The sequence below is a fragment of the Sprattus sprattus genome (genome assembly GCF_963457725.1).
Source record: "Sprattus sprattus genome assembly, chromosome: 1".
NCBI lineage: Eukaryota > Metazoa > Chordata > Actinopteri > Clupeiformes > Clupeidae > Sprattus > Sprattus sprattus.
The window spans coordinates 44517004-44531519 of NC_137920.1; the positions used below are offsets into that span (position 1 = coordinate 44517004).

The 14516-nt window shown below is 44.3% G+C and overlaps 1 protein-coding gene across 1 annotated transcript; it reads left to right on the forward strand.

Moving 5' to 3' along the window:
• The first annotated feature begins 875 nt into the window (after positions 1-875).
• On the forward strand, positions 876-6348 carry ska2 (spindle and kinetochore associated complex subunit 2). The gene is made up of 5 exons (XM_080855794.1): positions 876-949; positions 4514-4603; positions 5187-5406; positions 5518-5697; positions 5835-6348. Exons 1-5 carry the CDS (start codon positions 917-919, stop codon positions 5867-5869), a joined length of 558 nt encoding a protein of 185 aa, XP_080711920.1. The 5' UTR covers positions 876-916; the 3' UTR covers positions 5870-6348.
• The last annotated feature ends 8168 nt before the right edge of the window (positions 6349-14516 follow it).

Below are 14516 nucleotides of genomic sequence, written 5' to 3' on the forward strand. Positions count from 1 at the left end.
GGAACAACACTCACCTGCTGAGAATCTGCGTACCTAGTAAGTGTGTACTGTGTACTGCGTAAGTATACTCATGGAGGTATGGAAACGGAACATAGCATAAGATAGAAGGTTACTAGGGAAGGTACGCGACTACCTACTCTCCTCGTACTGATAGGTCAGCTGTCAAAAAGGAGCTTGACGTCACCCGGCGCCTTTCTGAAAAGTTGAGAAAATTGAACTCAAAAAGGCGTTGGAGGTTGCGCTTTTTTTAGAAGTTTATAAAAGGTGGCGCCTTTCTGAAAAGGTGTCCGCCTTTTTGCTTTTTCCCATAGAGTTGCAGGTAAAAAAGGCGCAGAAGGCGGCGCTTTTTTCTAAAAAAAGAAGTCTAGTGTGAATCCGGCCTGACTGTGCTTATTTATTATATATATATATATATATATATATATTGTTATTGTTATTATTGACTCTGTGTAAGTCTTGAATTGAAATGGAGTTATCATGCATGACATTTGCATATTGTTTGTTTCTTATTAGTGTTGTACCTGAAAACACAACCTCACCATTATTGCTAAGAAAATTGCTGATACTTGATTTGTTTTATTTAAATTCTTTATTGTTTTTCTTGTCATTGTAGCACATTAAACCATAAAATTGTGTGTGCTTGGTTCAGATAACATTTCGTCCCAATGGAAGCAGACGTCTTCAAATCTCTATCCAGTGGAAGTCTGCGACTGAAATGGTTCAACCGCTGCTTCAAGCACCGTTTTGTAAACGCCCCCTTTTCCTAACTAAATTAATATACTGCGGTGGCTCTTGGTTGACCAATCTCCTTCCACTATTCCTGACAGCTAACCAATCACTGTAGGCTTCACATGCACTGTTGGCTTTACATTTACGGGGCTGCTTGAGGAATGTAAACTATTCAACACAGGCAGACATGGACTTAACAGTTGATAAACTGGAACAAATGGTAAGCCTTCTTTTCATCCTAACAATTAAGGTACGGACGACAGCCGGAACAGCTTTTAAACGTTAACAATCCAGACCATTCTTGATCGTGCTATTTTGTGTAATATTAAGTAGATGGAAGAGGTAACATAAGCTAGGTAAATTAGCATTAGGTGGCTGGTCGCGAATCAAATAGCCTAACGTTACACATTTTTTCCCTTTCTTCCCTCAATTGTATTGCGTTGAAACTGGTTAAAAGGAAATCGGATGCATGCAGCATTTATTCTTCGTGCATATGTATGCACATGTGCCCCAAAAACTGTGACTAATTTTGTAAAATTAAAAAGCATGGCACGCATACCGAGTGAAGTGCTTATTTAGATACTCGCTTTTCAACGAGGACATCGAGTACGGGAAAGGCTGCGTTTGCAAAGAGGCCGTATCCGAGACCCGGGGACCGCGCTCCTTCTACGTGACCGTTAATTTTCAAATAATATAAATGGTCTCTGAGTGTTTAACCTCGGACCATTGGTTTCTGTTTTATCTTGATGTAAACTTATTCTTATTGAATCATCCAGTGTTAAACACCGCCGGGTGTATTGTGAGTCTATATTCATAGTTGGGAAATTCTAGCTATTGGTTTGGTTGTAGCTAACTAGGAGGTAGTTATGTTATGCTTTCTTGGCTATTCAGTTAGCTTGCTAGCGATAGCACAGTTGCTCCAAGAGCAGGAGACGAGCAACAAGCTTGCTGGCAGTGATTAGCTATTGAAAAGTACCATAAATCAGTGAACATGCTATGGCTAGCCAGAAGTAATTATGCACATCCTGGAAGGTAAAGTAGGATCAAAATGTGCTCTATGCAGCTCATTTTATTCGCAAAAACGGGTTTAAGAAATTATCAGAAGCCAATAGTGGCAGCAACTTGCGAAACATGGATATTTGTAAAAATGCTTTAGATAAGCTTTGTATCGTTGTCTAGTTGCAAGGGTTAACTGTCTGGGCAAAAACTCAACGCAGCGGTTACTAGCCACAGACTAGGAGCTTTTCTCAAACCTGACCCTCTTCAATCCCACTGTTTTGAAGTCTTACTCGCTCCTGCAAAGGGCACTCTTAACGAAGGGGTAGAGGGAGATACAGCAGCAAACTTTGGGGATGCCCTCGACGGAAAAAGGAAATTGACGTCAGACTTATCATCGTTGAAGTGAAGAACATAATATATTAAAAATAACAAAAGGTATGGAGACGATTGGACAAAACATATGATCGATTTTTTTTTTTTTTACTCATTTCATTATTTGCTTGTGTGTGTCTAGCTGCATTTCATGTTTTAATTTCTCCATACACTGTTATATGCAGACACACCCATTGCGTTATGTAGGATCATTTATTTCCAATCTTCAGTGCTGTTTTTCCTGCTAATATAAGTTTCATTGATTTGTTCTAAATTACTCTTCAATGAAGAAATACGGCCAGAAACACAACTGCCAGATAGAGTCAAGGTGCTACACGAACACGAACAACCTGTTGCATAAGCTTGTGAGGCCTGCACTGATGCAGACTCGCTGTTGAAGGGTTTTCTTACCCACTTCTACTCCGTGCTAATTGGTTTTTCGATGGTGCTCAATATGGCGAACCCTCCACGTGAACGTGCAAACGGAGTTGAAGTGGGTAGGGAGTGGTTCTAGAAAGGCCCTAGACCTCGGCCAGGAGCACAGGGCACCAGTTGGTATTTGAGCATATAGCCCTTCTGCTCAGGAGTAGAAGAGGGAAACTTGTACACCTGCACAGAGGGTGGCCTTTGTGCAGGTGTACAAGTTTACCTCTTTTGTTACGAGTTTTCAAGACCCTTAAGCGGACACTTTATCTACTTCCCAAAGCTCTAAGGGCAGCTCTCGGCGACGGTTTAAACAGTTTCGAAGATGCCATCGCCAGCCAAATCCATCCAAAACTAAAAAGATTCCAAGCTATCTGCTAGCAGTTATAGTCGGCACTCAATGTCCATTCTCATCCTGTCATGCTGTGCGGCCAACTTCCGAGGCTATTTCCCCACGCCAGCTAGCGGGTGAGACGCATGTTTCATCAGCCAAGCCAACATGCCCAGACAGACCGTTGTTACATGTAGCCTGTAGCCAAAGGGTTCTTTCTTCAACACGTGAGCGCAGTCCTCAGTCTCTTGAACACACCATGTTACACATCCATACTCCTCAGTCTCTTGAACACCCCATGCTACACATCCACACTCCTCAGTGATCACATTTTTTTAATTTTCTTCCCCTGAGTTTGTGTGTGTGGTTTTCATTTCCCCCCAAAAGCCGTAACTGAAGCCAGAATCCAGCGTCAGTGTGTGTGTGTGTGTGTGTGTGTGTCTGTCCAGTGCCCCTTTGACCTGAAGAATCCAGCGTCAGTGTGTGTGTGCCTGTCTGTCCAGTGCCCCTTTGACCTTGTGCTCCTGGTGATCTGGTAAAGGAAGCAGTGCAATGTTAAAAGGGCATTGGCCAGGGCCGGGCCCTCCTCTCCTCTCCTCCGCCCTCTCACCGTCGCCCCCTGCAGGCTGCACACGGCTGCTCTGACTTCATTGCACTACTGTGTAGGACGGCTAGCAGTGCAATAGTATTGTCAAAGCGTCTGAGGGCAGCCGAGCATCAGCATCAGCTCACACACTTGGAGACCACACATCATCTGACTTGACCTCACTCGTGAAGACCGCACGTCATCTGACCTCACACACTTGGAGACAGCACGTCATCTGACCTCACACACTTGGAGACCCCACGTCATCGGACCTCACACACTTGGAGGCCGCACGTCACCTGACTTGACCTCACTCGTGAAGACCGCACGTCATCTGACCTCACACACTTGGAGACCGCAAGTCATCTGACTTGACCTCACGTCTTCTGACCGCTGCCTACGAGATAGCACAGTCCAGCAGGGAGACTCTCTCTCTCTCTCTCTCTCTCTCTCTCTCTCTCTCTGTGTGCGCGTGCGTGTGCGTGCTTTAGAGCATGCTGTCCTTATGGCTGAAAAGAACAGTCTCATATACACACACACAAACACACATTCCAGTGATTGCTCTAAAAACATCAGTGTCACACATACACAGATTTATTTATGGTTTTGTAGAGACATGTCTTATATATCACACACACACAGAGCTTGTAGGGCTATTCGTGGCTGTGGACTGGTCTGCCTCTTCAGGTGACCTGACCATGCTGGAGTTGGCAGCTGAAAAGCCTGACCCCTGAGACCCTATCAGTATTGACCTTTGAACCCTGACCCCTGGGACCCTATCAGTATTGTCTCTGCTGTCCACTGTGTCCAGAGTAGTGCAATATTGCTTATAGGGTTTCAGGGCTTAGGCAGCTCCTCGTGCGTGGAAAGGAGGAGTTGTGTGTGTGTGTGTGTGTGTTTGCGAGCGGGCGAGAAGAGGAGTCGTGTGTGTGTGTGTGTGTGTGTGTGTGTGTGTGTGCGAGCGAGAAGAGGAGTTGTGTGTGTGTGTGTGTGTGTGTGCGCGAGCGGGCGGGCGGGTGAGAAGAGGAGTCATGTGTGAGCATGAAGAGGAGTCGCTCATTGCTGCTTTCTAGTTCCAGAATGCGGAGGTGACGTTAGACTGCATGTTCAGACGCATGAGATGGGAGATGCAGCAGGAGTCAGAGGAGGACGGCTCTTTCCCGGTCAGTTCCTGTGTGTGTGTGTGTCTCTGTCTGTCTGTGTCTTACTTGCTCATGTGTGTGTCTCTTTATGTGAATGGGTGTGTGTGTGTCTGTCTTACTTGCTCATGTGTGTGTCTCCTTATGTGAAGGTGTGTGTGTGTGTGTGTGTGTGTGTGTGTGTGTGTGTGTGTGTGTGTGTGTGTGTGTGTGTGTGTGTGTGTGTGTGTGTGTGTGTGTGTGTGTGTGAGTGTAGAATATATTAAATTGGGCCTTTAAAAAACATGTATGACAGAAATGACTGCTTGGTTGTTGACTACATGCCCATGGTCTGTTCTTAACCAACCAGGAGTGTTTAATAAATAGATTAAATCATTCCCATCTGATTAAGCACATGTGACGTCACACATTCTAAGTAGACAGAGATAACAAACTAATTAGAAAGGCACACACCAGTGTGATGGGCACACTCTCTCTCTCACACACCACACACACACACATACCAGTGTGATGGGTAGGGCCTGCACTGATCAGTTTATTCTTCTATTTATTAAGATGCTAAAAGAAGTGCTTGTGTTCGTTGTTGTTGTTGTTGTCCTTGCCTCAGCTGGATCCCCTGCTGCCTTTCGAGGAGCTGGAGTATTTCCAGAAGCGCCTGACGGCGCTGCTCACGCAGACCCGAGATATCCGGGCGCAGAAGCAGCGGACGATGGCGTCCATCGGGGAGAAGCTGAGCAGGAGTGCTTCACTGGCCAGAGACGTCCAGAGCAAGGCGGCATTGCCCGGTGTCAACGCACTGCTGGCCACACCTGAGGAGGACGCGGGATGTAAGACAGTGTGTGTGTGTGTGTGTGTGTGTGTGTGGCACCAGGTGATGGTAGGTAGGAGGTGTGATTGTACATTCGTGTCATGAAGTGCCCCACGGCCACGCCCTCTAGATGCCCCAGCTCCTGCCGGCCCTCCATGCAGACCAGAGGATGGACTCGCCCCCGCCCAGACCCAGCCCTTGGCCCAGTCCAGAACCCGCCCCGCTCACGCCGGAGCCCAGGCCAGAGGACGAGCAGCGCCCCCTGGAGGTCGGGGCAGAACAGCATCTAGCCCTAGCCGCCGAACTACACGTAAGGCCTCCACAGATGGTGTGTGTGTGTCATAGTATATGTTTAATTGTAAGGCCTCCACTGTGTGTGTGTCCACATCTGTCATCCCTGTTGACCTCTGACCTCCATCAGTAACCTCCCTTCCTCTCTCCCCTCAGGTGGTCCTCTGAGGGTGCGCCGGCCGCCCCTGTGAGTCCCTCAGCCCCCGCCATCCTTCAGCCACTGCATCAGCATCCCCTCCAGCCTCCCTGCCCAGCTCACACTGCCATCTGCTGGCCAAAGTGGGGAAAATCCCCTCCAGCCTTCCTGCCCTTCTCACGCAGCCATCTGGTGGCCAAAGTGGGGAAAATCCCCTCCAGCATTCCTGCCTTTTGCACACTGCCATCTGGTGGCCAAAGTTAGTAATGCGTGCATCTTGCTATGGTGCCCCTGTACGAATGGACAAAAAGTGTCTTGGGGTCTCACTGCTGGAAATCACAGGACAATTTGGGCTTCATGTGTCAAACAATGGACTTGAGTAAAGACCTGGTTTGGAGCACTTCGGCAGGGAAGGGGAAATGGCTTATTGTGTATGTTTAAGGAGAATATTTAATGTTTGATATGTGGCTGTTTTTATACATTTTATGTTTTTTTTTTTTTTTGGATAGTAAATAAAATCCTAATAAAACATTACATAGTTCAGTGCCTTTTTCGTGACCTTCATGGCTTCTGAGAGCCACATGGCCCAGTGACCTGACGTTACAGAGACTCACACAACTAAGACAACTCACACACAAGTTTCTGTTCAAATCATGTAATTTATTTAATCACTGAACTATGCATTTTCTTCATCTGAATTGATAATATTAAATATTTAAAATCTTTCAAGAGGATACATTTAAGATGATGCAAACAAAAGTTCAAACAATGTAACTAGTCTGTTAAACAAGCAAAAACAGTCTGAATACACTCCCTAAAGAACGGCAGTCTTCATGCGTTTCTCAGAACGAGTTTCTGCAGGAAAGATTAAAAATATCCTTACCCAAGGAACAATGAGTTTAAGTCATACATTCATGCGTAGCAAACATCAGATTTGATCATTCAAAGTTATTAATCAAGATATTACAGTAAACAATATAAATAGTACGAAACCAAACGCAGTAGAAATCTCTCTTCTCCCACTGAACTGCTGAACCTGTGAACGTTTAGAGACGCGTGTCCTGAGTGTGTGCTCCGTGAGAGCCTTGGCAACCCTGAGTGGGGTTAGGGTGGGGGCTCTCTGGCCTTCTTGGGCGGCTCCTTCCCTGGTGTGTGCTCGAGGACAATCACCCTGTCTCACACACACACACACACACACACTGGTCTTGAATACATGTTTGACGAGCCTCTGATTCGTTGTTCTGTTCACATGCTGTAGTACGCTCCTGTGTCCACCCTTTCCTCTGTGTGTGTGTGTGTGTGTGTACCTGTGCGGTTGGCTCCACATGCCGTAGTACGCTCCTGTGTCCACCCTGTCCTCTGCTTTGGCTGAAGGATCCCCCATCTCCTGAGGGGAAGAGACCACGCCCACAAACACTTCAGCACAGTACAGCCACACCCACACCTGTCAATGACCTGCCAATTACCTGTCAGTCACCTGTCAGCACCACTAGGCCCCAATCCGTCACCTTCGCTTACCTGTTCTGAAGGGCCCCATTCGTCGTGTGAGTTAAGTCGATCAGTTGTCCTATTGGCCAGTATCTATTAGATGATTGAGGACAGGATATATCACGCTGGGTGTCCACGGTACTTATGTCTTGCGTTTAATCGCTATGCGACAAGTCGCCTGGTGGGTGTGGTCAGAAAATTCAGTTTGGCTGTAGCAATGTTCAAGTATATGAAACTTATTAGCATCTAGCTAGCTGGCCACTATGTGCTCCAATGGGTTTTCGGTTAAAGTTTTCACAGTAATAGTTCAGAGTTCAGTTAAGCTGTTGCGCTGATTACTTAATTTATAATTTGTGTATTTATTCGATCTAAACCATATATATATCAGCCAGTTCAATCACGAAAACGTTGTATGTAACTTATTTAGCAGCTAGCTAGCTAGCTACAATGTGTTTTCAATGAGTTTTCGGTCAAAGTATTAGCGGCAAGCTAACTAATAGTTGAAAGCTTAATTTAAGACCTACAATATTCTGTTTGACCTCACAGCATTCATGTAGCATATAAACAACAAACCGAGTCGATTAGACATTTAAAAGTCGTGTAGATAACCTTTATTCACATAAAATATGTCCCGGTAACTGAGTCCAAGACTCCGCCATCTTGTTTCGATATTTTTGATTACTCCCGCCCCTATGAGCTACGTTGACTTCCAAATCACACACACGCCGAACTGATTGGCTCTCAGCAGGCAGCAAGTCGCCTTCATTTGCATAGAGATAAAAAATCCCCAACTTTCAGCAGGCAGCAGAGCTGACTTTTTCCTCAGCAGGCGACAGCAGGCGACAAGCAAGTCACTTCCATTCTATCCCTATGAGAGCGACACGATGTCGCGTCCCGTGGACACCCACCGTCAGTCCATCCACGGCTGATCAGCAGGCTAAATATGTCGTTAATTTCAATCAGACTAAACTTATCAGGGCTAGTGCGCGTGCCCGTCCTTCTTCAAAAGGGGGCAGGGTCGATCACCAAAACCATGAATTTCTGACGGTGCAATGGCTTCTAAACTCAAAGAAAGAGCCTCTTTTTTCTCCGCTGGCAAGCAGGAGATGATCATGAACGCCTATGAAGAATACAAGACCATAATCACGGAAAAATCCAACACCGCCACCGCTGCGAGAGCAGACAAGAAGCTGGGTATAGGGCTGTGTATGCGGTAATATCTATGTATGTGTACTACAGGAAGTATGATCTGGTACAGTGGGTAGCGCTGTCGGTTAGAAGTTGCAAGGTTGCTAGTTTGACTCCCCTCACCTCCTTATTAAGTGTATTTTTACATTTCCTTGTAAGACGCTTTGAATAAAAACGTCTGTTAAATGACTAAATGTAAATGTATTAATAACAAATGCAATAAATTGAATATTTCTCTCTATTCTTATCATGAGTCCACCTAAATCATTTTCTACATAAATGACATGCTATGGTGTACTAATAACACTGTCATATAATTATGAGTGCTTTGTTCTCCACAATTACTGTCACTACAAAAATGTACCACTCGCAAAAAAGCACAAGACAGTCAATGTTCGGTTGTGGTGTTTGCAATAAATGAAAGAAGGTCTTGTAAAGAAATGATTCACTGTCGGCTGAATCGGTAGCGCTCATACAATAACGCATCATGATGGAATACCGGATCTTGGCAATCACGAAGAACTCTCTCCCTACGCTAATCTAACTAATATCGCTCCTTGGTCAATGGGATTGCTCCTTTTTCCGGGGGTGTGGCAAGCTTAAATTAGCCTGCGCTGGAGCAGGTTAGAGCTAATTGATGTGTTGCTATGGTGATTTATCCAAAGTTGGGACTTATATTACAGTTTTTATCCATTGCTTTGGGCAATTTCACGAAACCGAAATTACATTCTCAAAGCTCTTAGTGCATTTGGCAAAATAGCCTATATGGTTCAGCACAACTACATGGATCACCTTCAAAAGGTCATATCTCACCCAAAACAGTTAAGTCAAGCTTCAAAACCAAATCATTTTCTCATAAAAATAGTCAGTGCCCCCAAAATGAAAAGTTCCTTCCCGAAAAGAAAAGGACATTCTCCAAGCTTTAAATATATTTGCCAAAATAACCTAGATGGTTTATCAAAACACTATGGCACACCTGCAAAAGGTCATATCTCTCTCAAAACAGACAACTCATCAATTAAAACTAATTCCTTTTCTCATACTAATAGTCAGTGCCCCCAAAATGAAAAGTCCCTTTGGCATTGTTTAAGCACTGCAGGTCAAAACGTTTAGATGTTTTGCCAGTATGGCAGTGGACCATAGAAATATCCCTCAAGTGCACATTTCGATCTTGGCTCAGTCCTTTGACACTGAATGTTTACTGTTTTCTTTCCAGAATACTTTGTGTATCAAACAGGAAAAAGAATAATTCAAACGTAGCCTACAAGGTTGCACTCATACTGCACTACCATGGAAACTGTTACAGTTATTGCCATACATCGTGGTTACAGTAACAGAAAATGCGTACAGCACAATATACTGTCATACAATAAGCACATCAAAACTAAAATGATGTATAGCCTACACTAACAACACAACCTGGAGCTTATGGGTATTGTATGGGCCAAGACTGGGAATGTGGATGACTACACTATTCTCTAAAATGGCATCACACATGGTGATGTTGCCCCCGCGCTGGCCTGGGACATCCGCCGTTGCTCCTCTTTTTCTTTCTCCTCTTTCTCTAACAGGCAGTTGCCCTTGGTTGTTTCCCTGGCCAGGTGCTTCCATGTTCATACATTGTACTGAACTTGGTCAAGCTCTAGATATTTCATGGAAGCATTTATACTCCTGGATAGGACCTGTCAGCTAACTAAACTTACTGTGTGATTGGTGATCGGATGTGTGAATCTTCCCCTTGATTAGCAAAGTTCTAGTTGCACCTGAAAATTAAGCTGATGATCCAAGAGATTCATATTACAGGATATACCATGATGTTTTTCATGGTATTATGTGCCTGAAAGATTTTGACAGTAGAGTGAACTATTTTGCAGGTGATGATGTACTCAATGAAATTATGCCAACATGTTTTGCAGAGAACAACCACTTGACTGAGAAGCAACAGTCAGTTTAGACCAGCAAGATGTATTCAATTGGTAATTGGGCTAACTGAAGGCAATTGTACCTAACCATTTGCACAGATGTGCTAAATCATTTGAAATGTGTGCAAACTGTAGGCAATTGTACTTGTCATTTGCAAGGAGTTTCTAAAACAATTGCAATTTGATTAAAGGAATGAGAAATGCCAATCTGTCGTGAACCAGTGCCCAGTGGTTTGGAGGCTTGCACGTGTTGTTTTGAGAATGTAATTTCTGTTTCGTGAAGTTGCCCAAAGCAATGGATAAAAACTGTATTATCTCATCCTTAAAATGATCTCGGTAACTCGCTAAACAAGCTAAGACGAATGGGGCCCTGGTGTCATATGTACATGTTTATGAGTGAGACCTGTGTGCGATTATGACAGTTTGTGTGTGTGTGTGTGATTATGACAGTGTGTGTTTGTGTGTGTGTGTACTAGTGTGTGTGTGTTTGTGTGTGTGTGTATGTGTGTGTGTGTACGTGTCTCACCTGAGGTGCTAAGTAACCCTCTGCAGTGTCTCCTGCTGGTCGGCCCACTTCCTCCAAATCCACCTCTCCTGCCATGTTCATCCTACACACACACACACACACACACACACACACACACACACACACACACACACACGAATAATCACACAAACATACCACACACACACAAACACAAGAATAATCACATTTGATTCATTTATTTGGAATGACCAATACTGATACAACACCACAGCATCCAAATATTAGTAAAGAGCCTTACCATGATTCACACAACAACACAAACACTGTGCAAGTATTTGCAACCAAATGAATCAGTAGATGAATAAAAAAAGTCATATCAGGGGTAGAGATGGCAGCGCCTTCTCCATATATGCAGGCTGCCTATGATTGCTGACACAGAGCAGTATTTGGCTATTTGCTTGGAGTTCTTCTTATTAACTCCAGCAATTTGCAAACCTCTAACACAGAGTCGATGTACATGTCCAAGGCTACCATAGATTAGAACAACTAGTTTTGTATGATAACCACCTATTGACAGAGCATGAATTAATGGCTGGTATTTTAACATTTTTTCAGAGAAACACAGGTCCGTATACATATCAAAACAACAACCCACTTCCAGAATCACAATAGTTTTTAAAAGATCATCAACAACAACAATGTCAGGAGTATTTGGAGAGTCTCTAAGAACAGTTTCTAACGAGTTATCGATTAAATGTGTGAACCAGTTCAGTTGTATTTTTTTGTGTGTGTGTATTGCGCTTTGTCCATATGTTTTGCGTAATTCAATCGCTGTAATGTCAACAATGCGATCGTGACGGGCAATGTATAGTCCTTTGAATGCGGGGCATCCGTTCAGTATGTGTGCAGTTGATTCAAATTGTTTGTCATTATGCAACAAGCAGAATGGTTCATGGCGTTTTGGAAACCATGTAGACAGATTATATTGAGTGGGGAGTGCTTGCAGCCTAGCTTTGACGACAAATTTTAAAATGCCTGCATTGATGGCTGGATTATGTAGCGCCGAGTGTGACACACACACACACACACACAAGAATAATCACAAAAACATACACACACAAACACACACATGAATAATCACACAAACATACACGCAGAAACACACACACACACATGAATAATCACACAAACATACAAGCACACACACACACATGAATAATCATAAACATACACGCACACACACACACACACACATGAATAATCACACAAACATACATGAAAAATCATACACACATACACGCACACACACAAACACACACATGCATAATCACACAAACATACACGCACACCCACACCCACACACACACACACACATACACACACAATCAGTATAAACACTCGTCTCTCTCTCATCAGAGGAACTCACACAGCTCTGGAGTGGAGGAGGGGCCCGGGGCTCCTGGCTCTCTGATTGGCTGTTCGTTCCCCCATCATGCCCTGCAAGAACTCATCCAGCGTGGAACCAGCCCTGAGATGGAAAGGGGGGGGGGTTAAATGCACATGCTTGTTTAAGTGTGTGTGTGTGTGTGTGTGTGTGTGTGTGTGTCCTCTTGCCTCTCTGTCTCCTCAAGGCCCTCTGCTGGCTGGCTGCTCCCAACAACATATGGCAGGAACTCAGTTCCTGAAAGACACACACACACATAAATATACACACACAGGTAAGTAGTGTGTGTGTGTGTGTGTGTGTGTGTGTATGTGTGTGTGTGGGCATGTCTAACCCATCCCATGGCCTCTCTCAGGGCTGTCGTCCACAGACACAAAGTCTTCGTCTGACAGACGTCCCTCGCTCTGCAGCCCCTCCTCTTCGTCAGACGCCTCTTCATCGTCCTCCAGCATTCGCTCCTCCTCTGGGATAGATGGACAGAGGACAGACAGAGACAGAGACAGAGGGACACGGACGGCCACACAGACACACGGACGGATCAACAGACAGAATATAGTAATATAAATATAAGACACCTACAAAGACAGATCAATAGATAGAAAAATATTTCCCTGAACAGAGGGACAGATGAACAAAAGACAGAGAGACAGATGAACAGATGAACAGAGAGACAGATGAACAGTGAGACAGATGAACAGATAGACAGATGAACAGAGAGACAAAAGAACAGATGAACAGTGAGACAGATGATCAGTGAGACAGATGAACAGTGAGACAGATGAACAGATAGACAGATGAACAGAGAGACAGATGAACAGTGAGACAGATGAACAGATAGACAGATGAACAGAGAGACAGATGAACAGTGAGACAGATGAACAGATAGACAGATGAACAGAGAGACAGATGAACGGAGAGACAGATGAACAGAGAGACAGACAGGTTGATTACAGTTTTTATCCATTGCTTTGGGCAATTTCACGAAACGGAAATTACATTCTCAAAGCTCTTAGTGCATTTGGCAAAATAGCCTATATGGTTCAGCACAACTACATAGATCACCTTCAAAAGGGCATATCTGACCCAAAACAGTTAAGTCAAGCTTCAAAACCAAATAATTTTCTCATAAAAATAGTCAGTGCCCCCAAAATGAAAAGTTCCTTCCCGAAAAGAAAAGGACATTCTCCAAGCTTTAAATATATTTGCCAAAATAACCTAGATGGTTTATCAAAACACTATGGCACACCTGCAAAAGGTCATATCTCTCTCAAAACAGACAACTCATCAATTAAAACTCATTCCTTTTCTCATACTAATAGTCAGTGCCCCCAAAATGAAAAGTCCCTTTGGCATTGTTTAAGCACTGCAGGTCAAAACGTTTAGATGTTTTGTCAGTATGCCAGTGGACCATAGAAATATCCCTCATATGCATATTTCAATCTTGGCTTAGTCCTTTGACACTGAATGGTTACTGTAGTAGATGTTTTCTTCCAGAATACTATGTGTATCAAACAGAAACAAATTCAAGAGGAGCCAACAAGGTTTCACATGACGAACTGTATTGGACTTATGCCATGGAAATTGTTACAGTAGGTAATTGCAAAACAGAAACAGAAAATGTGTACAGCAAAAAACACTGTCAAACAAAAAGAACATCAAAACTAAAATTATGTATAGCCTCCACTACTGTAACAAAACATACAAAGGAAAGGAAGTCTTCAGTCTTCGTCCTCACTCTCCTGCTCAGCCTCACGCTCACGTCTGTCTGGCCACAGATTCTCATCTACATCGCATCTTATGTTCTCCCTTGCAATGCAACGTGGGAAGAATCGGCGTGCATGCCGCAACCATCCCCTGCAATGATCAGCTGTTACATCCTCACAAGCAGCATCCATTGCTTGGAGGAGGGACCTCTGATTTAGAGCCCGATGCTCGTAGACCCTCCACCTCCAAGTTGAACAAAACTCCTCAATAGGATTTAGAAATGGGGAGTAAAGGGCTAGGAGCACCCTCACTATCCTTTGATGGGCAGCGAACCACGCCCTGATGAGCGGGCAACGGTGAAAGTTGACATTGTCCCACACAATCACATATGTCAGCAAGTGAGGCCCTACCAGACCCCCCTCATGTAGAGGGATAAGATCAACGTAAAGGTGGTCTAAGAACACCAGGA

Coding starts and splice junctions, on each gene's coding strand:
- ska2 (XM_080855794.1), top strand. CDS start 917: ATGGACTTAACAGTTGATAAACTGGAACAAATG. Junction 5,407..5,517: donor ACCTGAGGAGGACGCGGGAT/GTAAGACAGTGT, acceptor CACGCCCTCTAG/ATGCCCCAGCTCCTGCCGGC. Junction 5,698..5,834: donor CCCTAGCCGCCGAACTACAC/GTAAGGCCTCCA, acceptor CTCTCCCCTCAG/GTGGTCCTCTGAGGGTGCGC.